The sequence below is a fragment of the Silene latifolia genome, chromosome 5 (genome assembly GCF_048544455.1).
Source record: "Silene latifolia isolate original U9 population chromosome 5, ASM4854445v1, whole genome shotgun sequence".
Lineage (NCBI taxonomy): Eukaryota > Viridiplantae > Streptophyta > Magnoliopsida > Caryophyllales > Caryophyllaceae > Silene > Silene latifolia.
This window is the reverse complement of record NC_133530.1, coordinates 17,052,457-17,076,819: the sequence shown is the minus strand read 5'-3', so window position 1 is coordinate 17,076,819 and position 24,363 is coordinate 17,052,457. Positions and strand designations below refer to the sequence as shown.

General features: G+C 36.9%; 5 protein-coding genes and 2 long non-coding RNA genes across 11 annotated transcripts in view; 5 read left to right on the top strand and 2 right to left on the bottom strand.

Moving 5' to 3' along the window:
• The window catches only part of LOC141656894 (uncharacterized), a 141,224-nt gene extending 117,247 nt beyond the window's left edge, over positions 1 to 23,977 (bottom strand). Inside the window, exons 1-6 of one of the 5 annotated variants that reach the window (XR_012548610.1) lie at positions 23,745 to 23,977; positions 23,183 to 23,245; positions 20,986 to 21,055; positions 16,920 to 17,032; positions 14,784 to 14,838; positions 14,590 to 14,633 (exon numbers count right to left, since the gene is read on the bottom strand). This is a non-coding gene — a long non-coding RNA (uncharacterized LOC141656894). Of the gene's footprint in view, positions 1 to 14,589; positions 14,634 to 14,783; positions 14,839 to 16,919; positions 17,033 to 20,962; positions 21,056 to 23,182; positions 23,246 to 23,744 lie in introns of those variants that run through there. The other 4 variants (XR_012548608.1, XR_012548611.1, XR_012548609.1 and 1 more) reach the window with 4 other exon arrangements.
• LOC141656893 (wall-associated receptor kinase 5-like) lies at positions 424 to 3,919 on the top strand. The gene is made up of 3 exons (XM_074463982.1): positions 424 to 1,373; positions 2,245 to 2,430; positions 2,715 to 3,919. The coding sequence occupies exons 1-3, from the start codon at positions 458 to 460 to the stop codon at positions 3,917 to 3,919; spliced, it is 2,307 nt and encodes a 768-aa protein (XP_074320083.1). The 5' UTR covers positions 424 to 457.
• On the bottom strand, positions 4,844 to 14,592 carry LOC141656896 (uncharacterized). The gene is made up of 4 exons (XR_012548613.1): positions 14,526 to 14,592; positions 12,650 to 12,758; positions 10,607 to 10,674; positions 4,844 to 4,952 (listed from the first exon to the last, which is right to left on the bottom strand). It is a non-coding gene; the product is annotated as an uncharacterized LOC141656896 (long non-coding RNA).
• On the top strand, positions 5,819 to 9,385 carry LOC141655944 (wall-associated receptor kinase 2-like). The gene is made up of 3 exons (XM_074462929.1): positions 5,819 to 6,728; positions 7,881 to 8,054; positions 8,153 to 9,385. The coding sequence occupies exons 1-3, from the start codon at positions 5,819 to 5,821 to the stop codon at positions 9,316 to 9,318; spliced, it is 2,250 nt and encodes a 749-aa protein (XP_074319030.1). The 3' UTR covers positions 9,319 to 9,385.
• LOC141656890 (wall-associated receptor kinase 2-like) lies at positions 10,774 to 14,161 on the top strand. Its single transcript, XM_074463979.1, has 3 exons — positions 10,774 to 11,967; positions 12,594 to 12,764; positions 12,881 to 14,161. The coding sequence occupies exons 1-3, from the start codon at positions 11,064 to 11,066 to the stop codon at positions 14,071 to 14,073; spliced, it is 2,268 nt and encodes a 755-aa protein (XP_074320080.1). The 5' UTR covers positions 10,774 to 11,063; the 3' UTR covers positions 14,074 to 14,161.
• Positions 15,149 to 18,540, top strand: LOC141656892 (wall-associated receptor kinase 2-like). Its single transcript, XM_074463981.1, has 3 exons — positions 15,149 to 16,397; positions 16,868 to 17,038; positions 17,128 to 18,540. The coding sequence occupies exons 1-3, from the start codon at positions 15,494 to 15,496 to the stop codon at positions 18,318 to 18,320; spliced, it is 2,268 nt and encodes a 755-aa protein (XP_074320082.1). The 5' UTR covers positions 15,149 to 15,493; the 3' UTR covers positions 18,321 to 18,540.
• On the top strand, positions 19,113 to 22,591 carry LOC141656889 (wall-associated receptor kinase 5-like). Its single transcript, XM_074463977.1, has 3 exons — positions 19,113 to 20,192; positions 20,891 to 21,061; positions 21,159 to 22,591. Exons 1-3 carry the CDS (start codon positions 19,286 to 19,288, stop codon positions 22,358 to 22,360), a joined length of 2,280 nt encoding a protein of 759 aa, XP_074320078.1. The 5' UTR covers positions 19,113 to 19,285; the 3' UTR covers positions 22,361 to 22,591.
• Positions 23,978 to 24,363: the final 386 nt, after the last annotated feature.

The following is a 24,363-nucleotide window of genomic DNA, read 5'->3' as shown; positions in this document are numbered from 1 at the left end:
AAAAGTCAATAGCCACTAACTTAGTAAAATAATACTCCACGGTCCACACATAATTAGCGATTGTTTCAAGTTGACAATTTGAGATGATCAGAAATTAAAATAACTAGCTTTAGTACTTTTTTGTTCAACATATTGAATTTTTAGAAAAATTTAATCGTATTTTTAATTCCGATAAATTCACATATTGCCAACGGTAGTACTGTAGAGTAATATTCTATTTTGTTGAGTCCTTCAAATGTTGCAGTTCTTGCATCTTAATTTGTTGATATCGCAATCAAATTAGCTGCTTAACTGTTGATATTCAATCAACTTGTTACATTTTTTGCTGAACTTTTCTCCAATGTCATCTTACTTAAATTCCGACATTTTAATGCACAAAGCATGTTCATACTTCATACCAACTAAAAATACTTCTAGCCTTTCCGAAATCAATAATCCAAATAAAAACCCATTAAGCATGGGATATCAAAAACATTTCCTAATCTTTCTCATTATTTTGGTGCTGACACGATTAATATCGGGTTCTGAAGCACCGGAATCACTTGTAATCGCGTCACATTGTAGCTCAACCTGTGGAGGGATTACCATCCCTTACCCATTTGGCATAGAAGAGGGGTGTTACTATAAAGATAAGGATGATAACAGTCCTACAACCACAATGAAGATCAAATGTAATCATACTTTCAATCCTCCCAAACCAATTCTCGGTAGAAACATCCGAATACTAAACATTTCCCTACAAGAGGGCGAAATTCGCCTCAATAACAGAATATCATATAGTTGCAACAACCCATCCGGTCGATGGGATAGTTGGATGAACTTGAGAACATTTACGATATCTAGCAGCAAAAACATGTTTTTGGCAACAGGGTGTGATACCTATGCCTGGTTTAAAGGAAAACGTTATGGCAAGAACTACTCCACAGGATGCATGACAACCTGCAACGAAATAGACGATGTTTTGGTCAACGGCAACATATGTAATGGGGTTGGTTGTTGTGAAGCTTCCATACCCGATGGCGTGACCAACATAACTATCACGGCATACAGTTATAATAACCATACTCAGGTTAAGTTTAACCCGTGCAGTGCCGCGTACCCTGTGGCGAATGATGCCTTCCATTTTTCCCAAGAGACTTTGACTCGAGAATTGAGTTATTATTTGAATGAGAAGCCTTGGGCTCCTGTCGTATACAACTGGGGAATCGGAACCAAAAATTGTTCGGAAGCTGAAAAAGTAGGAAGTCGCATCTTATGTAAAAGCAACACAGAGTGCATCAACTTAACGCATGAACAACATGGTCTAGACGGATATCGTTGCGCTTGCAAGAAAGGGTATTCAGGAAATCCATATCTTCCACAAGGCTGCCAAGGTAACAAAATCATGTCATTCTTTTGTCTTACTGTTGTATTCCATATATTAATCTCCAAAGATTTTCTGATTTCTCTCATCATAATTGAACGTCCTTAATATGTACTCTATGCTGTTAATTTTTGTGTTATGTCATTTAATTACATTGAACTCGCGATCCTAGGTAACCAATCCCGATCCTAGGTTAGATTTAAAATTTGAGGTTCTAACTATTTTATCCGCTTAGAAAATTGTAAAGGTTGAATAATATTATGATGCACTGATGCTACGACCCGATTTCATAGTACTCCATCGTAATATATAAACTTTTTTTTTTTTTTCATACAGAGTAATTATTTTGAAAGTAATTTCCATTTATCAGTCTCGGGGAAAAAATTAGTTAAAGTAAGTTTGTAGACTTCGTACCATTTCCTTTAATTGCAATTATGTTTTTAAGCCGCTTTGTAGAATCTTATTATCTTTCAATTATCCAACGTCTGATCCTAACTACCTCATCCATTCAAATTAAGATCCAGATCTAAACAACCTTGAATATAGAACCCAAAATGAGACAGGAAATCCGCTGAATTGGATTTTAAACCCCAAAACTTAAACCAAAGCATAACACTTATCGTTTAATCAAATATTCTTTCCTAGTATTTTTTTTATTCGAAAAACAAAAAAAATAAAAACTATCAGCCGTAGACGAATTCACCTGCCCCTTTTACCAAAAATATTATGTTACGACTCAAGGGAGTACAATCTCGAGATAACTTGACCCTGTGAGCCTCGAAAGTGAGAGTCGTGAGTTATATTTGATCAGATATTGATCAACTTAGCCAACCCATACGGACAGACTAAACACTATTGACACTGTTGTTGTATTTGATCAGATATTGATGAGTGTAAGGGCACAAATAGTTGTGAGAAACCAGGATATTGTAACAACACCATCGGAGACTACAACTGCGTATGCCCAGAAGGTTACCATGGAATTGGAAATTCTACTCATCGTTGCATCTCTGATATCTCTAATACAAAGAAAGATAGTTCGCTTGTACCCGTTATTGTCACTGCAGGTATGCAAAAATTTCGAAATGTTGTAAACAAATGGCTTCCCATAAAATGCACAGGTTGAATGTACGGGGTCACGGAAGTTCTACACACCTTAGCCCTACTAGCTGCCTTGTCGGCCCAAGTTTAAAAAATTTGTTGCACAACTGAAAGGATACTCTTGGAATATAGCTCACATTTCCCGTGTTTTAGTCTATTGTTCCCATGAAAAAGTGTCTACCCTAAACAAGTTTACCAAAATAAAAGAGTGTTGCTGGATTTACAGATAGAGTTTATGTTTATTTTGTAGGTATTGGTGGGGTTATCATAATTTTGCTCATAATTTCCTTTATCGGGTATTGGAGACATGAAAAAAGAAAGATGACTACGCTACGAGAAAAGAACTTCCGTGATAATGGAGGTGAAATTTTGCATCAAAAGGTATCTGGAATGGATGTACTGAAGATTTTCACAATACAAGAGTTGGAAAATGCAACCAACAAATATAATGAAGCAAATATAATCGGAAGAGGCGGTTTTGGGGTTGTTTATAAGGGTGTTATATCCGGTAATCAACCTGTTGCCATCAAAAGATCTCTTAAGGTGGATCCTAATCAAGTGGAGCAGTTCATCAATGAAGTTCTTGTACTCTCGCAAATCAACAACAGACATGTAGTCAAGTTATTAGGATGTTGTCTCGAGACTGAAGTGCCATTGCTAGTGTACGAGTTTATCAACAATGGGACGCTATTTGATCATTTGCAGGACGAAGGGAAAGCGTCCTGTTTTACATGGAACTTGCGATTAAAGATTGCGTTGGATATTGCTGATGTGTTATCATATCTACACACCACAATCTCAACCCCGATCATTCATAGAGATATGAAGTCGATGAATGTACTCTTAGACGAAAGTTACACAGCTAAGGTTGCTGATTTTGGCGCGTCAAAAATAGTTCCATTGGACCACGGTCAGATAGACACTATGGTGATAGGAACACAAGGATACTTGGACCCTGAATACATGCAAACCTTCGAATTAACCGAAAAGAGTGATGTCTATAGTTTCGGAGTTGTCTTGCTAGAGCTTTTAACCAAGGAAAAAGCGCTATCTTATGGTAAGCCAGAAGCTGAGAGATGCCTTGCTATGTACTTTCTTCGTAAGATGAAAGAGGACCGTTTGTTCGACATTGTCGACAAAAACATAACAAATGATCCAAAACAAGTTGCGCAAATAAAGGAAGTTGCTAATCTAGCAAAATGGTGCTTGAGGTTGAAAGGAGACGATAGACCGACCATGAAGGAAGCCGCCATGGAATTAGAAGGGATCAGAAGAATGGGAAGCCAACCGAAGTATAAGGCTGAAAAATCATTTGATCAGCTTGAAAATTCAGGAAATTATATGGTAGGAATTGCTATAGATGATGATGGTAACACTAACACTAACACCAGTGGTAAGGATTCGGATTTACACAGTCTTCCCCATTTTGTTTCAACCCTCGGAGATGGGAGGTAACTATATCTTGGGATCACCAATAGACACAAGGGCGTCTAACAGGGATTCCAGTAGGTTCTCAGAAACGGAGCCCCAAATTACTTGATTTTCTTAATCCATTTTTTAAGAAAAAAATCACATTTATATTATGAAGCACTAAGTGAAATTTTATTGGTTTATATAATATGATTTCCATACAATATGAGGGCTCACTTTTTTACACCTAGAACTGGGCCTCTCAAAGTCATTAGACAGCCATACCAATAGTATTTACTTCTATTTACAATCTTTTCATTTCATAATGAAACATTACGGAGTAATTTATATTTTGCTTAGTTAGATGTTGAGTATGTTACGTAAATGTACTCCGTATTGTCTATGTGATTATGAGAGGAGAAGATTAAAGTAAATGTACAAGCTAGATAGAATTGCTCATTTTGATTTTGTATGGGAAGAGTGATTTTTATTCTGTATAAGAATGCTAGGACGCTATCGATTCAATGCAATACAAACTTTTTTACAGTTTTTTTGTCTATATTGTGTTTTATTTTATTAATTAGATAGCTACGCGTTCGATACAACCCAACCTAGTGGTGCAAGTGAGCTGATCTGAGCTCGAGGTTAGCTAAGAATCTGAGCCAAGGCTCGCCTCAAAGCTCGCCGAACCCTAAAACTTGAAGTTCAAGCTCGAAAATTGAGCTTAGTTTATCATAACATCCTTTAATTTTTTCTAAAACTAACGTAAAACATTCACTCGATCCCGGTCATTTATTAAGTGAGCAATGGATATGGCATATCAAATTACCTATTAAAAACATGCCTAATATAGAAAGGTATATAAATGAATGAGACACCCAAAAGTAGAATAGATAAACAAATGACTAGGATGAAGGGAGCAAATAGTTAAACAACAAATATACCTGTATAATATGCAGCACCATACCCTCGATTTCTTCCATCACCATTGCTTCTCCTTCGTCCATAATGCATCTCCTCCATAAGCCACAACCTCGTTGTCGGACTCCCTAGTTCAATCTGCCTCTAGGCCCTCCACCTTCCAAAACCAGATAAGAAACGATTATTCCCAGTAAACAAAATTGGAAACGATTAATGGTCAAATAATGAATTAACTTAATATTAATTTAAATATGATGAACATGACATTTAAGTTCGTAGTTTTGACTAAAGTTATGATTAATTGATTTAATGATAGCACAAGCCGAAATATTTTTGGCCTGAACTTTCAAAAACATGATAAAATTATTGTTCATCAACAATTTGAACTTGACTCGACCCAAAAATGACGTTAGGCAGACATAATCCAAAACCTACCCAAGTACCCCAATTAACACGGCTAGTACCAGCCGCCTCAAATCCATATCAGTCTAAGCAATCAGACGGAACATTTCAGACAGCGATAGCGTTAGCCTATTAGTCTAAGGGATAATTCCCAGTAAGTTTAATTTATATTTATAAACTCACTTACAATCAATTGGACTATAATCTATATTTATAGGTTATTTGTTATGTTTAATAATTAATACTCCACAATTTTTTTTCAAGGGTCTAATAATCTAATCTAGTCTAACTTATATAGTAGCATTTACGTAATATCAACGAGACGAAATATCCAACTTTGATATTATTTTATTGAGTTTCTTAGAACATTTCAACCAGCAGCTATCCTTGCATAGTCATCTTTTGATATCACAAACAAGTTACCCATTTTTTTGTAATTAATGGAACTTTTCCACATATCTTAAACAATGAATTTATACAGATTTGTTCAAAACTTCAAATCAACCATCGCTTTACCATTTTCGTCATGCTTAAATTCCGACATTTTTCTCGTTCAAGCCATGAACTTTCCCTCAAAACTGGCTAATCACCAACTAATACACCAGACTATATCATATAGCCATGGGATATTCAAATCATGTTCTAGTAATACTCATTAATTTGGTATTAACACCACTAATCACAGCAGATGAAGAAGTTTCATCACTTGTTATCGCGCCACATTGTACATCCGTATGTGGGAATGTCACCATTCCTTACCCATTTGGCATAGAAAAGGGGTGTTACTACGAAGACAAGGATGATCTTGTAAGCAACCCGTCAAAGAAACTTATTTGTGATCATACTATGAACCCTCCCAAACCAATTCTTAGTTCAAAAAACATAACAATTTCGTACATTTCCTTGGAAGAAGGCGAAATATTGGTCGATCTAAATGTATCGTTCAAGTGTTTCACAAAGAAAGGCGTTCCTACTGAATCGCGAATACAGAGTGCCAACTTGCCAAACTTTACAATTTCTAGCTCCAAAAACAAGTTAGTCGTCATTGGGTGTGACACCTACGCTTGGTTTATCGGGTTTCACACCGGCGAGCCATACTACACCGGATGCATGACAAGGTGCGATAACTTAAATATGGTTATCGACAACCATTGTCACGGGGTTGGTTGTTGTCAAACATGGGTTCCAGAAGGTGTAACCAACTTAACAACCACGCCCGAGAGTTATGACAACCATAGCTATGTCGGTCGTTTTAACCCGTGTAGTGTAGCTTTTCCTGTGGCTATTGATTTGTTCGTGTTTAAAAAGGAGGATTTGAGTCGGAAATCGGATTATTATCTTGATCACCCTACGCGTCCTGTGATGTTTGATTGGGGGATTGGAACGAAGAATTGTACAGTTGCTCAAGCAGAAGGGAATTGTTTGTGCAAGAACAATACAATTTGCAAGGATAATTTACAACAAAGTGGATATCTTTGCAACTGCAAGGATGGTTATACTGGGAATCCGTACCTTCCCCAGGGATGCAAAGGTAGCAAAATCATGTCATTCTTATTTCCTATTATCACTCAATATATAAATTAATGAATAGGCTGGACGAATTCTCAGAATCGGATCGATCAAAACTCAGCTCGAGTTGGATCGACCAGATTTCAAGCCCAAACTAAGCTTAACAAAAGCCAAGACTGTTAAGCTGGGATCAAAGGGCACATTTTATTCTTTTATCATCTAATTTTGGTATTTTATAATCATTTTTTAATATTAATCCAAACACACCGATAGCAAAAATGGAGGGAAAGGGATGGGAAGGGGATGGAGGGAAAGGGATGGGAAGGGGAAGGAGGGAAGGGAAAGAGAGAGGAGGGAAGGGAAAGGGATTTTGATTTGCCTTGGAGGAGGAAATTGGATCCCTTCAAATCTCTCCCCCTCCATTTCTCTTCACCCTCATTTGTTATCCAAAGTCCAAACAAGGGATTTTAAGTCCCCTACTCTCCCTCCCTTTCTTTTCCCTCTAAATCCCTCAATCCAAAAACACCCTTAGTTTCTATATTTTCATTTCAAATTTTATTTAGTATTTTAGATTTTCTAAATATATAATATTTTAATTAGTACTCCCTCCTAGTCTAATTGTTGGTTCCCTTTCTTTTGGACACCAAAATTAAGGAAATGAATTTGGACCACACAAAACACCCTACCCCACATGGAATTGAATTTGGACCACACAAAACTTACCAAAAAAGGAAAGGGGAACCAACACCCGACTAGCATCAAAAAGGAAAGAGGAACCAACAATCAACTAGGAGGGAGTATTAGATGTATTTAATAGAGTTTCAGCCTTGTTCGGAGCCGATCTGTTAAGCACAAGCTACAAGCAGATTCCGAGCTTGAGCTTGAATTTACGAGCCAAATCTGAGAGATGGGAGAGGGGAGAGGGGAGAGGGGAGAGGCAATATGGCAATAAAGCATATTGCGGTGAGAAAAATGTGTACCGCTAAGATAAACACCCTTTACAAACATGCAAGTATGCAACACAATTTGTGTACATGTTTAAAGTGTCGAAACACTAGTTTGACAGGGTCCTCTTAAGTCTTAACTCTAAAATTTAAAACTTAAGCATGATATTTTTTATCTATAAAATCAAATGCCAACAATATTTATATGAAGATTTTTAAAATTTGATCAGATAAGGATGAGTGCAAAGGAGAAAATAAATGTGAGAAACCAGAATATTGTCACAACACAGACGGAAGCTATTTTTGCCACTGCCCCAAAGGCTACGACGGAAAAGGCGAAAAAACTAATGTCTGCAGGATCTCTAATTCAAAAACTTGGCTCATACCAGTTATCATTACTGCAGGTATTACCAGGAAAAACTCGAAATTTGCAAATTTACCGCCCAATAACAGTGGTATCTAATTTAGAGAAGGTATGGTAATTCTTTGTTTTATTTTGCAGGCATTGGTGCTGTTATAATAACTTCACTCATAATTGGGTTTTTCATGTATCGGAGGCGTGGGGAAAGAGAACTTAAGCAGCTACGCAAAAGTTATTTCCGTCAAAATGGAGGTCTAATATTACATCAAAAGATTTCTGGAATCGACATTCTCAAGATATTCACAGCAAAAGAATTAGAAAACGCAACTGACAAATACGATGAAGCTAATATAATCGGAAGAGGCGGCTTTGGGGTGGTTTACAAGGGAATTATATTGGACAATAAACAAGTAGCGATTAAAAGATCACTTAAAGTGGATCCTAATCAAGTGGAGCAGTTCATCAATGAAGTTCTCGTACTCTCGCAAATCAACAATAGGAATGTAGTTAAGTTACTTGGTTGTTGTCTCGAGACTGAAGTACCCTTGCTAGTTTACGAGTTTATTAACAATGGCACGTTATATGCTCACTTACATGACGAAGAGAAAGTGCCCCATTTGATATGGAACTTGCGTCTAAGGATAGCATTGGAAATTGCTGATGTGTTGTCATATCTACACACGACAATCTCAACCCCGATCATTCATAGAGATATGAAGTCAATGAATGTACAAAGTTATACGGCTAAGGTTGCTGATTTTGGCGCGTCAAAACTAGTTCCATTGGACCAAGGTCAATTAGCTACAATGGTGGTAGGAACACAAGGATACTTGGACCCTGAATACATGCGGTCTTTTGAATTAACCGAAAAGAGTGATGTGTACAGCTTTGGAGTTGTTTTGGTTGAACTATTGACCAAGAAAAAGGCACTATCTAACCAAGAGTCAGAACTAGAGAGATGTCTTGCTTTGCATTTCCTTTCTAAGATGAAACAGGATCGTTTGTTCGACATTGTCGATAAAAACATATCTAATGGTCCGAAAGAAATTGAGCAAATAAAGAAAGTGGCTAATCTAGCAAAATTGTGTTTGAGGCTAAAACGAGAAAGGAGGCCAACCATGAAGGAAGTAGCCATGGAACTCGAAGGAATAAAAAAAATGGGTAGCAATGTGAATCATAGTGTTGGACAATCATTTGATGAGCTTGAAAATTTCGGCGATCATTTAGTAGAATTTCCAACAGTTGATGATGGTAGTAATGGAGGTCGGGACTCAGATATACACACTCTCCTTCAAAATGGCAGGTAATAAACGGCGGAGTAATGTTTTCTGCTTTTTGCTGTATGTTTCTTGTAAAGGGTAATTCGGTTTTCATTTGGTTACCTAAGGCATACAATAGAATGATACTCCAACTATACTATCGGAGTGATTATATAAAATATTTTCACGGTTCCACTTAATCATTTGTTAACTTTTGTTTATATTTCACAACCTCTTGGTTTAAAGAAGCGCGCCTCAGGCACACTTGAGCCTAAGGCTCATTGAGACACTAGCCAAAAAGCACAAGTGCAGTTTAAGCGCGCCTTATAAACAAGGGGGCAACAAGCAAGGCTCACCCATCACCATCGTGCAATGGCATATCATTCCTAATGTTTACACGTTTACATGTTATAACCTTCTTTAAAATTCAAAACGGGAAATTATGCAGAAAACTATCGAAAAAATATGATATTGTCTGTAAAAATTGATTGCCTTGTGGCTACAAGGCAAGCGCGTGCCATTGCACTCGATACGCCTCATGCCAATTAAAACTAGACCCAAGCTTAAAATTGAAACTGTCTTTCTTCCTGAGTGATGAAATTAAAACTATCTAGTATGACAGCTAGTCCCATGTTCTTCATTGAGGCTTACCTACTTCATATTCTGTTTGGTGAGGAATGATTAAAACGCTAAATAACCATTTTAATAATTCCATCAAGACAATTATTAAAAATTAAAGACAATGCACAGATTAATTAAACAAAGATAGCTAAAACCACTGTTAGCACAAAGATAGCATACAGCAGTTCTTCCGAACTTAATTTCACTTCAACTTAGTTCAGTTGAATTTAGTTCGGTTCTTATAATTTCAGTTCAATTCAGTTAACTTTACTTTTTTATTTCACTTCTTTTCCTAAAAATTAGTTTGGTTCAGTTCAGGTCCTATAAACTGGTTTAATTCAATTCAATTCAGCTTCGTTCAGAGAGATCCAGCTTTTAAGAATAGGGCTTAATAATATTACTTGAATATTTTTCGTTTTAGTGTATTTTTGACGCCTTGTTTGGATTAGGAAATTTCTTAACGCGTTGCTCAGTTCTATGTATACGGTCAATCTTAACCCTCCATGAAACTAGACCATTCAGTTGTTTTTTAACCGGAGAGAATCTTCGCCGCTCCCTCAATCTCTCTCCCATCCCTTTCCCTCCAATTCTATATCCAAACACATACATCACCTTGCATATACTCCTTTTGAAGATAAGATAGAAAATATAAAATCGAATGACACAAAATAACTATCTGACCACTCAAAACCATCAGATATAGTTAAAAACATACCGGCCTCGCTATCTTGATACCAGGGGACTAAATGCATTGTCCATGCCTTCTTGTAACCTTATCAACAACTAATTAACAACAAAAAAACAAATATTATCAACAATTTTGACAACTATTTAAGAAATTAAATACTTCTTCACTAATCAGTGAACAATAATGTTAAGAGATTCAGTCAAGGTCAACCATATCCTAGTTCATGAAACAACCCTCCTTGTTCACATAATAAAAAAGTTGGTCCACTCCCTTAAAAATTAAATCTTCAACCACATATCATGATTCAGAAACAATAATGATGAAGCAATAACAAGTAGACGACTTCGAGGTCAACTATTTCATGGACCAACATTTTCATCTGTAGCTTAAATATCAACATTCTAATGTTCAAAGCAAACTCTAGCCTACAAAATTAGCGAGTAATTAAGTACAGAACCACCCAATCTGAAAAAATAGCTTAGACATGGGATACCGAAACCATGTCTTCACAATTCTCGTTACTATGGTATTAACACCACTGATCACAGGAGATGAAGCATCATCCTCACTCGTTATCGCCCCACATTGTACCTCAAAGTGTGGGAACGTTACGATTCCATACCCATTTGGTATAGAAGAGGGTTGTTACTACGATGATCCAGATAATCTCAAAGATTACCCCATAATGAAACTCATGTGTGACAGTGGTTCTAATCCTCCGAAACTAATCCTTGGTGATAACGTACCGGTTTCGAATATTTCCTTGAAAGAGGGCGAAATAGGGATCAATCTGAATATGTCTTTCAATTGTTATAGCCAAGGCGAGTCCACAGGGAGTCACTCTACATGGGCAAACCTGATAACATTTACCATATCTAGCACCAAAAACATGTTAGTCGCAACAGGCTGTGACACCTATGCCTGGTTTACTGGGTTTCGACATGGCGAACAATACTACACAGGGTGCATGACTAAATGTGACAGCTTAAACAGTGTCACCGACAATCAGTGTAATGGGGTCGGTTGTTGTGAGGCTTCAATACCAGATGGTGTAACCAATATAACTACCACAGTTGCAAGCTTTGATAACCACACCGATGTGCCTTTTAACCCATGTAGTGTCGCCTTTCCTGTGGCTACCGATGCGTTCACGTTTTTGAGAAAGAATTTGACTCAGAAATTGGGGTTTTATTCAGATTTCCCTTTACTTCCTGTGGTATTCAATTGGGGGATTGGAAGACAGAGTTGTTTGAAAGCTCAACAACAGGGCACTTGCTTGTGTAAGAACAACACTATTTGCTCTGGTTTAGAGCCTGACCAAGACGGGTACCGGTGCGAGTGCAAGGATGGGTTTACTGGAAATCCTTACCTTCCCCAAGGCTGCCAAGGTAACTATTTCATGGATTTACCATCTATGTTACTCCGACACTTTACTTTGGTCAACACTTCCAACACTTCATTTTAGACCAAAAAAGTGAAAATTTCACTTAGAAAAACCTTATCCAATACTCAAATACTTTCGGCCACGACAGTACAATTCACAGACAAGTCAGATTAACATAGCTAAACATTTAATTTGTTGTGCACTGATTATCTTACTCGAACCAATTTTTATTTATTTTCTTATGGTGCTTATTGTTTAGTACTCCGTATAATCTAATCAGGTTGTTTAAAACAACCAATACTAATTAACGATTTAACCCATAAACCTCATTTGACTTGGTCAAAGTTTAAAAACTTCGACTATTAAAATGCTAAAATTTCACATTATTTAAAACCTCTCCAAATGGTTATCGACGATTGTGGTTATTGACGAATTGTATAGACTAACATTACTTATATGTCTCAAAGTCTCATGCCTATGTCCATATAAGTGGATTGTGTTAAAAAAAACCATGTAAAGATATTCTTAATCACCAAACATAAATACTAACAAGACGCAACGATTTGTGTTGTTTGAACTTCGTAGTCTTGTCAATTTATACGTCTTTAATTATTAATATAATGCGATCAGATATTGATGAATGCAAGGGAGCAAATGAATGTGAGAAACCAGAATACTGTACTAACATTGACGGAGGCTATAATTGCGAATGCCCAAAGGGTTACCATGGAAATGGCACACGAACTGATGGCTGCATATCTTCTTCAAAGGCTTGGCTCAAGCCAGTTATCATCACTGCAGGTAAAGATAGAAGAACTCAGAATGTGAAAATAGAAAATAAAAAACTACATCACAAAACAAAACAAAAACTGGTACAAAACTTAAGAAAGTAAGTATTTGATGTTTATAACTTACAGGTATTGGTGCAAGTATTATAATTTTTCTTGTGATTGGCTTTCTCTTGCATTGGAGAAATGGGGAAAGACGAATCAAACAGCTGCGAGAAACCTTCTTCCGTCAAAATGGAGGTTTAATTTTACATCAAAAACTATCTAGGATGGATGCTCTAAAGATTTTTACAGCACAAGATTTGGAAAATGCAACTGACAAATACAATGAAACGAACATAATCGGAAGAGGCGGTTATGGAATTGTTTACAAGGGAATCATAGCAAATAATCAACAAGTTGCAATCAAACGGTCACTTAAGGTGGATCCTGGACAAGTTGAGCAATTCATCAATGAAATTCTCGTACTGTCACAAATCAACAACAGAAATGTGGTCAGGTTACTAGGTTGTTGTCTCGAGACAGAAGTACCATTATTGGTTTACGAGTTTATCAACAATGGAACATTATACGATCACTTAAACGATGAGGCAAAGGTGCCTCTTTTCACATGGAATATCCGTCTAAGGATAGCATCAGAAGTTGCTGAAGTGTTAGCATATCTACATACAACAATCTCAACCCCAATCATCCATAGAGATATGAAGTCAATGAATATACTCTTAGATGAATGTTATACGGCTAAAGTTGCAGATTTTGGCGCTTCAAGGTTGGTTCCTGTGGACCAAGGTCAACTAGCCACAATGGTGCTAGGAACATTGGGCTATTTGGATCCTGAATATATGCAAACAAGTGAATTAACTGAAAAAAGTGATGTTTATAGCTTCGGTGTTGTGCTAGTAGAAATATTAACTAGGAAAAAGGCGCTATCTTATCAAAGGCCTGAAGTTGAACGATGCCTTGCTATGCACTTCCTTCTTAAGATGAAAGAGGACCGATTGTTCGATATCATTGACAAAAACATCGTAAACAGTCAAGGAGATATTGCGCAGATAAAGAAAGTGGCTAATCTAGCTAAATGGTGTTTGTTCTTGAAGGGAGAGGACAGGCCAACCATGAAGGAAGTTGCAATGGAGCTAGAAGGAATCAAAAGAATGAACAAGCATCCTTGGCATGACGTTAAGTCGTCCTATGATCAGGCTAATGATTGTGAGTATCTTCTTGTGGGAATCCCAAAAGACGATGAAGGTAACAGTGGTGGTAAGGACTCGGATTTATATAATCCCCCTAGTTTCATTCCATCCCTAGGTGGTGGTAGGTAGTTATGTTTCATGTTGTATTCAGTTAAGGGTCAGTCAAATTACTTATTTGGTTACAGTGATGATACAGTTACTCTATCAGAGTGATTACATTGAAATATTGAATATTTCTCCTGTCGAATCATTTATTAACCTTTGTTAAATTCCCTAAGCTGGCAACTTAAACTACCTAGAATACGGTAATCCCCATGTTTTCATCAAGGCTTAACTTACTTCATATTCTGTTTGGTAAGGAACGGTAAAGGCGTTGACAAACAACGACTTAATCATTCCATCAAGACAATGAAAATAGCCGTCAAGACAATGCACAGGTTTAGTACACCATTGTTAGTATAACGATACTAGCGTAATAATATTACTCAATTTTTTTATAGAAGGGGAAAGCGTTGTCCATGCCCTTCTTGTTAACCTTATCAACAATGAATCAAAAAAAGATTTACAATTTAACTACTGACCTGGCAATGTCCGACTAGTTACAGAGCATCTGATTTGCCTGTTGAGAAGCTTGAAACTGATATTGCCATGTTCTTCAATATTCACTACGGCTATACCAACTTCATATTCTGTTCACACATTATAGAATGAGACAGTCCTTTCTAAATAAAAAAATAAAAAATTGATTACTGCCAAGTGTCAATATAAAACCGTCTCACACAGTAACTGTTGTATTCTGTTTGGTGAGAGGAATGATTAAGCATTGAGTAACCACGAACCTTCACATGACTGCCTCCATGATCCTGCCTGGACGCTTTGACTTCTCTTTAATTCCTATAAACAATGTAAGTAGGATAAAAAAAACTACCATCAAAACAATACATGGGTTGATTACACAAACATAGCAACAAACAAACAAAAAAACTCGGGTTTTCATTATTCTCCTGTACCCTTTACGTTTGGTAAAGTCCGTAAGGAAATGACATAGACTAATATAGAGAATATAGAGAAGGTTTTTTCGTTTTGGTGTTCTTACCAAAACTAATTAGCGCAAGTAGTGTTTGTTTCAAACCATTCTCACCGACGGGTCCACATCAGCATTTTTCTGCTTTTTTTGTGTATTTTTTTTAAAAGCAGCGTCCCATGCAGAGGCTTGAAGAGAAAAATGACAACCCAAAACATCCGATAAATCTTCTGTCTCATGAGAGACTAATTGATGTTGAAGAGATTGTCAAGGTCAACCATCTCCTAGTTAATTCTCAGTGGCCCTCTTGTTCATATAATAAGTTGGTCCACTCATCAAAAACAATAATGTTGAAGGAATAACACGTTCAAGACTTTTTTGAATCAACATTTTCATTTTACTTAAATGTTGACATTTTATAGTTCAAAGCAAGCACAAGCCTACAAAAGTAGCCAGTAATTAAGTAGGCTAATTACCCAAAACCAATAAATCACTTCTTTCCGGCTTAAAACAAGTCCTATAGGCATGGGATACCTAAAACTTGTCCTAACAATCCTCATTACTATGGTATCAATACCATTGATCACCGGAAATGAGGCATCATCCTCCCTTGTTATCGCGCCACATTGTTCCTCAATGTGCGGAAACATTACCATTCCATACCCATTTGGCACAGGAAAGGGTTGTTACTTCGCTGATCCAGATAATTTCAACGACTACCCCATGATGAGAGTCACATGCAATCACACTGCTAGTCCTCCAGAACTAATTCTTGGTAATAATGTACCAATTTCAAGCATTTCCTTGAAAGAGGGCGAAATCCGGGTCAACCTTAGGAGATCTTTCAATTGTTATAGCCAAGGCAAGTCCACAAAGAGTTACACTACATGGGCAAACCTGATAACACTTACCATTTCTAGCACCAAAAACATGTTAGTTGCAACAGGCTGTGACACCCATGTCTGGTTTACTGGAATTCGACATGGCGAGAAATATTACACAGGGTGCATGACTAAGTGCGACAATTTAAACACTGTCACTGACAACCAGTGTAATGGGGTTGGTTGTTGTGAGGCTTCATTACCCGATGGTGTAACCAACATAACTACCACAGTTTCAAGCTTTGAGAACCATACCTCTGTGCCTTTTAACCCATGTAGTGTCGCATTTCCTGTGGCTAATGATGCATTCATGTTTTTGAGAGAGAATTTGACACAGAAATTAGGATATTATTTAGATTACCCTTTGCTTCCTGTGGTATTCAATTGGGGGATCGGAAGACGGAGTTGTTTAAAAGCTCAAGAACAGGGGAGTTGCTTATGTAAGAATAACACAGTTTGCTCTGATTTAGAGCCTGCACAAGCCGGGTACCAATGCCAGTGCAAGGATGGGTTTACTGGGAATCCTTACCTTCCTCAAGGATGCCAAGGTAACAATTTCATGGCTTTACCATCTATTTGTTTTATGTTGATTATCTTATTTCTGCATCTATTATTTTCAACTAATTAATGATTTGACGCATAATGTGCTTAAATTTACAAAGAACTATATGCAAAAATTTCACATTACTTGAAGTCTCAAGTGTCTAACATTACATAAATGTCTCAAATATCATGCCTAGGCCGAGACAAGTGGATTGAGTTAGAAACCTATGTAAGATTATTCCTAATCACCAGTCATAAATACTACTCCGAATAACGTGCTTCATCTCTGACTTTGGCCAGATTCCAATGGCAAACTATAGCATGACTTTGGCTCTATTAGAATTTTGTAGACCATTTGTGGTATTTCATCCAATGCATTGTGATAATTTGTTAACAAAAAGCAGTGACTCATCTTGTTTAAACCTTGTTGTGATGTCAATTTATAAGAACATTCTTTGTAATTAAATCTGTTCAGATATTGATGAATGCAAGGGAGCAAATGAATGTGAGAAACCAGAATACTGTACCAACATTATCGGAAGCTATAACTGCAAATGCCCAAAGGGCTACCATGGAAACGGAACACGAACTCATGGCTGCATCTCTTCTTCAAAAACTTGGCTCGCACCAGTTATCATCACTGCAGGTGAAGTAAAAGAACTCAGAATGTAAAAAAAGGAAGAAAAAAAATGGTACAGAACTAACAAAGTAAAACACATGATGTTTATCTTGCAGGTATTGGTGGAAGTATTATAATTTTTCTTTTGGTTGGCTTTCTCTTTCATTGGAGAAATGGGGAAAGTCAAATCAAACAGCTACGAGAAAGCTTCTTCCGACAAAATGGAGGTTTAATATTACATCAAAAACTCTCAAGGATGGATGCTCTAAAGATTTTTACAGCAAAAGATTTAGAAAATGCGTCTGACAATTACAACGAAATGAACATAATCGGTAGAGGCGGATATGGAATTGTTTATAAGGGAATTATAATAAATAATCAACAAGTTGCGATCAAAAGGTCTCTTAAGGTGGATCCTGGCCAAGTTGAGCAATTCATCAATGAAGTTCTCATACTGTCACAAATCAACAACAGAAATGTGGTCAGGTTACTAGGTTGCTGTCTCGAGACAGAAGTACCGTTATTGGTTTACGAGCTTATCAACAATGGCACATTATATGATCACTTAAACGATGAAGCAAAGGCATCCCTTTTCACATGGAATATCCGTCTACGGATAGCATCAGAAGTTGCTGAAGTGTTAGCATATTTACATACCACAATATCAACCCCGATCATTCATAGGGATATGAAGTCAATGAATATACTCCTAGATGAATGTTATACGGCTAAGGTTGCCGATTTTGGCGCTTCAAGATTGGTTCCTGTGGACCAAGGTCAATTAGCCACAATGGTTCTAGGCACATTGGGCTATTTGGATCCTGAATATATGCAAACAAGCGAATTAACAGAAAAAAGTGATGTTTATAGCTTCGGGGTTGTGTTATTGGAGCTATTAACTAGGAAAAAGGCGCTATCTTATCAAAGGCCTGAAGTTGAGCGATGCCTTGCTATGCACTTCCTTCTTAAGATGAAAGAAGACCGATTGTTTGATATCATTGACAAAAACATAGCAAACAGTCAAGGAGATATTGAACAAATAAAGAAAGTGGCTAATCTAGCTAAGTGGTGTTTATTCTTGAAAGGAGAGGACAGGCCAACCATGAAGGAAGTCGCACTGGAGCTTGAAGGAATCAAAAGAACGAACAAGCATCCTTGGCATGACGTTAAGTCGTCCTATAATCAGGAAAATGATTGTGAGTATCTTCTTGTGGGAATCTCAAAAGACGACAATGGTAACAGTGGTGGCAAGGACTCAGATTTATATGATCCCTCCAGTTTCATTTCATCACTCGGTGGTGGTAGGTAGTTGTGTTGCATTCAGTCAAGGATCAGTCAACTACGAAGGAAGTTGCGAATCTAGTAAACTGGTGTCTGAGGTTGAAAAGAGAGAAGGCCAACTATGAAGGAAGTTGCCACGGAACTAATCAATTGATGAGCTTGAAAATTATGGTGGTAAGAACTCAGATAGACACTCTTATTAAAAAGGAGAGGTAATAAACTAAGGTTTTATGCTATATGTTCTTGTAAGTTGTAAAAGGTGATTTTTCAATCGGTTACTCTAACAGAGTGATTACATTGAGTATTACTCCTGTCCGAATCATTTGTTAACCTTTGAAAAATTTCCTAAGCTTGATAGTGAAACTACCTAGATCAATGGTTATTCCCATGTCTTCATCAAGGGTTACCCTACTTCATATTCTGTTTGACGAGAAAATAAACTTGTTGATAACTACGACTTAAATCATTCCATCAAGACAATGCACAGGTTACGTACACTAAGCGAAAACCATTGTTCGCATAAAGATACTAGTGTAATAATATCATACGGCGTATTTTTTTATAGCACGGGAAAGCATTGTTCATGCCTTGTTAACCTTATCAACAATTAATTAATGAAAAAAAAAACAATTACCAACAATTTACCACTGTTAAAGAAATTAAATACTCCTTCCATAATCAGCTATAATTCAGAGTGTCGGTCAAGGTCAGCCATCTCCTAGTTCATCCAGCAGCCCTCCTTGTTCACATAATAGACAAGTTGGGTACTTGGGTCCATACCTCCAAGTTCCACCACATATTCAAGGACAATAATGCTGGAGAGATACTGTCAAACAAGACTTAGAGGTCAACTATTTCTTGGACCACCGTTTGCATCTTGCTCTATCCTCCAAAAACAGCCAGTACATAAGCAGACTAAGTACCCAAAATTAATAAATCACTTCTTATTCGCTTACAAGTTACAACCAACCAACCAACCTATAACTTATAGGAATGGGATACCTAAACCTTATCCTAACACTTCTCATTACTATGATATCAACACCATTGATCACAGGAGATGAAGCGTTATCCTCACTTGTTATCGCGCCACATTGTTCCTCAATGTGCGGAAACATTACCATTCCATACCCGTTTGGCATAGAAGAGGGTTGTTACTATGTTGATCAATACAATTTCATAAAAAAATCCACCATAATGGGATTGAAATGTGATCGCAGTGGTAATCTTCCCAAACTAATTCTTGGTGAAAATATACCAGTTTCATACATTGACTTGACAGAGGGGGAAATACGGGTCAATCTGAATATGTCGTTCAATTGCTATAGCCAAGGTGAGTCCCAAAGGTGGCACTCTACATGGGTAAACCTGGTAACATTTACCTTATCTAGCACCAAAAACAAGTTAGTTGCAACAGGCTGTGACACCTATGCCTGGTTTACTGGGTTTCGACATGGCATGCAATACGAGACAGGGTGCATGACAAAATGCCACAGCTTAAACAGTGTAGCTGACAACGACTGTAATGGGGTTGGTTGTTGTGAGGCCTCGATACCCGATGGTATAAGCAACATAACCACCAAAGTTTCAAGCTTTGATAACCATACATCTGTTGCTTTTAACCCGTGTAGTGTGGCATTTCCTGTGGCTAACGATTCGTTCACGTTTTTGAGAAAGAATTTGACACAGGGACTGGGGTTTTATTCAGATTTCCCTTTACTTCCTGTTGTATTCAATTGGGGGATTGGAAGACAGGGATGTTCGGAAGCTCAAGAACAGGGGTCTTGCTTGTGTAAGAACAACACTATTTGCTCTGATTTAGAGCCTGACCAAGTCGGGTATCGGTGCAAGTGCAAGGATGGGTTTACAGGGAATCCTTACCTTCCTCAAGGCTGCCAAGGTAACAATTTCATGGCTTTACCGTCTAATTTGCTGTGATTTGATTACCTTCTGCTTGACTGTATTGATCATTTTCAATTTAATTTCTTTTGTAGCTTATAGTATAGTACTCCATAAGTCCATAGTATCTAACCAAGTCGTTTAAAACAACTAATACTAATTAATGACTGATCCATAAACCTTATTTGACTTGGTCAAAGTTAAAAAGCCTTGATTATTAACATGCTTAGAATTATAAAAAACATAATATGATACTAAAATACCCACATTACTTAATTGTCTCAAAATGTTGTTTGTCTATAAAAGCATTCACAGATGTCTCAAAATGTTACTGATGAACATGGTTATTGATGAATTCTATAGAGAAACAACATTACATATATGACTGAAAATCTCGGGTCTAGGTCGAGATAACTGGATTTTGTTAGAAACTCATGTAAAAATTATTCCTATTCACCGGTCATAAAAACTGCATCTATCAACTACTTCAAACTATAAGGTACGGTACTTCATCTCTGACTTTGGCCAGATTCAATAATCCCAATGGTAAATAATAGCATGACTTTTGCCCTATTATAATTTTGTAGATCATTCGTGGTATTTCATCCAATGCATTAAAATATTTGTTAAGAAGGATTGTTTAAAATTTGTTGTGATGTCAAATAATAAGACCCTTTTTTTGTAATTAAATCTGTTCAGATATCGATGAATGTAAGGGAGCAAATGAATGTGAGAAAACAGAATATTGTACTAACACTGATGGAAACTACATTTGTGAATGCCCAAAGGGTTACCATGGAAACGGCACACGAACTGATGGCTGCGTCTCTTCTTCAAAGGCTTGGCTCACACCAGTAATCATCACTGCAGGTAAAATAAAAGTAAAACTTAAAAACTACAGAGTACTTCACAAAACAAAACGAAAAAAGGGTAAAAAAAATTAAAACATTTAATGTTTGTCTTGCAGGTATTGGTGGAAGTATTATAATTTTGCTTGTGGTTAGCTTTCTCCTGCATTGGAGAAATGGGGAAAGACGAATCAAAAAGTTACGAGAAAGCTTCTTCCGTCAAAATGGAGGTTTAATTTTACATCAAAAACTCTCTAGGATGGATGCTCTGAAGATATTTACAGCACAAGATTTGGAAAATGCAACTGACAAATACAATGAAATAAACATAATCGGAAGAGGCGGTTATGGAATTGTTTATAAGGGAATTATAGAAAATAATCAACAAGTTGCAATCAAAAGGTCTCTTAAGGTGGATCCCGGACAAGTTGAGCAGTTCATTAATGAAATTCTGATACTTTCACAAATCAACAACAGAAATATAGTAAGGTTACTAGGTTGCTGTCTCGAGACAGAAGTACCGTTACTGGTTTATGAGTATATCAATAATGGCACATTATATGATCACTTAAACGATGAAGCAAAGGTGCCCCTTTTCACATGGAATATCCGTCTGGGGATAGCAACAGAAGTTGCTGAAGTGTTAGCATATCTACATACCACAATCACAACCCCCATCATCCATAGAGACATGAAGTCAATGAATATACTCTTAGATGAATGTTATACGGCTAAGGTTGCAGATTTTGGCGGTTCAAGATTGGTTCCTGTGGACCAAGGACAACTAGCCACAATGGTGCTAGGGACATTGGGCTATTTGGATCCGGAATATATGCAAACGAGTGAATTAACAGAAAAAAGTGATGTTTATAGCTTCGGAGTTGTGTTGGTGGAGTTATTAACTAGGAAAAAGGCTCTATCTTATCAAAGGCCTGAAATTGAGCGATGCCTTGCTATGCACTTCCTTCTCAAGATGAAAGAAGACCGATTGTTTGACATCATTGACAAAAACATCGCAAACAGCCAAGGAGACATTGAGCAAATAAAGAAAGTGGCTACTCTAGCTAAATGGTGTTTGTTCTTAAAAGGAGAAGACAGGCCAACCATGAAGGAAGTCGCGATGGAGCTAGAAGGAATCAAAAGAATGAACAAGCATCCTTGGCAAGATCTTAAGTCATCCTTAGATCAGGAAAATGATTGTGAGTATCTTCTTCTAGGAATCCCAAAAGACGATGATGGTACCAGTGGTAGTAACTCTGGTAAGGACTCGGATTTGTATAAACCTTCTAGTTTTAGTTCCTCACTAGCTGGTGGTAGGTAGTTTTGTTGTTGGATTCAGTTATGGGTTAGTCAAATAACTTATTTGCTATTTCTAAAAAAGGTTGCACACGAAAAACTCTTCCCTGCTTGATAATTTGGGGGTAAGGTGATGTTTATGTGAAGTTATCGAGTTTACTATGCTTAAGATGGTTGCCTTACTAGCAGCAAACTGTACAGAAGTTGGAACAAATGACTTAAGTAGGCAGCCTACCGAATTCCTTTAAGGCTGTTTTCAGTATACAGACCAACACACTTATTGGTTTTTTTCTAAGCCTAATGTGTATGAATATAAGTTATAACACCCTGAATTAGAATTAACACTTTTGCTATAATGCAGTAGATATACAGCACAGTAATAGACCATAGTTCATGCAACATCAGCGTAGTAGTTGTTTAAAACCGAAAGACATACTCCATGTGTCTCATCTGGTTTTTTACGTTTTTATTCATTTGTACAGAGTAGATTAATCAAACGTAAAAAAAACAGTTGAGAAAGAGGAAGTATGAATGCCTCGGGTAGGCAAGATGAAAGCTCCACAGGTATCCAATTCGCAGTAGCAAAAAAGACAGCAATACGGCTAAATGTCATAGTTTCTCGAAAATTCTTTAATATTTAAAATCCGTATTTTTCGAATTAAGCTACAAATAATCATACTAACCAAAATAAAGGCAATTTTCAACCTAAAACTATACTGTCTCTTAGAGAAGTTAACCGAAATCCCTCTCTGACATGAAAAACTAACCAATATACTTGTCAATAACACAGAAGATCAACACTGAGTAAAAATACTTGAAATCAATTTAATAGAACAAATCAGCTTACAGTTGTGAACACTTGAAGCTTGAGAAATCAGCCGACAATGAATCTATCGTCTAATCGAATGAACTGCACCAATCGAAAAACAGTTTTCCGATGATCACCCCATAAATTATTTGTGACAAAATACGAAAGCATAAACACGAAATTAAGCAAAATTGAGCTCTAATTAAACCAATACTGCACAAATTACAATTTTTCATAATCAATACAGGAATTGTGCGTAACATCAGTACATGAAACTTTAACAGTGGAAGCTGTCCAGGTGTTAGGGTTTAAGACGATGAAAAGCGATACGGAACAGTTCGCATGCATAGTAATTCTCGTATAAAACGGTTTTACACTAAATTTATTGTAAAACCGTCCACTAAATACACCAGAAACTATGATTGTAGGCAAGTCTTTGAGTCAAATAACATATGAATTTACGCGTAAAACCGTCTTATACAAGAATGTGTAATCAAGTAAGATTAAAGACGAGAAGCACAGCGATTAATTATCAATTACAAACTAAATTCAATTAATTTAAACCTTCAATTAAAAGCGAAGAAGAGGAATTGACGAAAACCTGATCATGCGTATAGCGTCCAAGGCAAGGGAATTGAAGCGGAGAGCACAAGTGAGAAAAGAGAGAGCGCTTTGAATAAAACGTTAATGGAGGCAATTTGGCTCCTAAACGGATCTTCGGTAACATTTTTCGGGGCATCGGTCATCTGGTATTTGTTCGGTTAAAGCTCGGCTCAGAGTCTAATTTCGAGCCAACCTCGACAAAATATGTGCGAATCTTGAGCTTGAGCGTAGCACAGGCCACAGCAATACACACTTTATAAGTTATTTTTGTCTTCGTAAATAGTCCCTCCTATTCACTATATTCTTCCATATTTTCTTATTCGAATTATTCGGGTTTTCTTCCCTATTTCCTTTATTGGGTTGATTTGTGTGGTCCAAATTCAATTGCATGTGGGGTAGTGTGTTTTGTGTGGTCCAAATTCACTTGCTTATTTTTTGTGCAAAAAGGAAATGGGAAGAATATACTGAATAGGAGAGAGTATAAATTATAATCTTAGTAAGAGGAAGAAAACGAAAGTTTACTACCATCAATAGACACTTTATAAGTTATTTTTGTCTGAAATTGTTTTTACTTTACTGTTAAAAATAACACTATAATGTTATATCATTATATGATA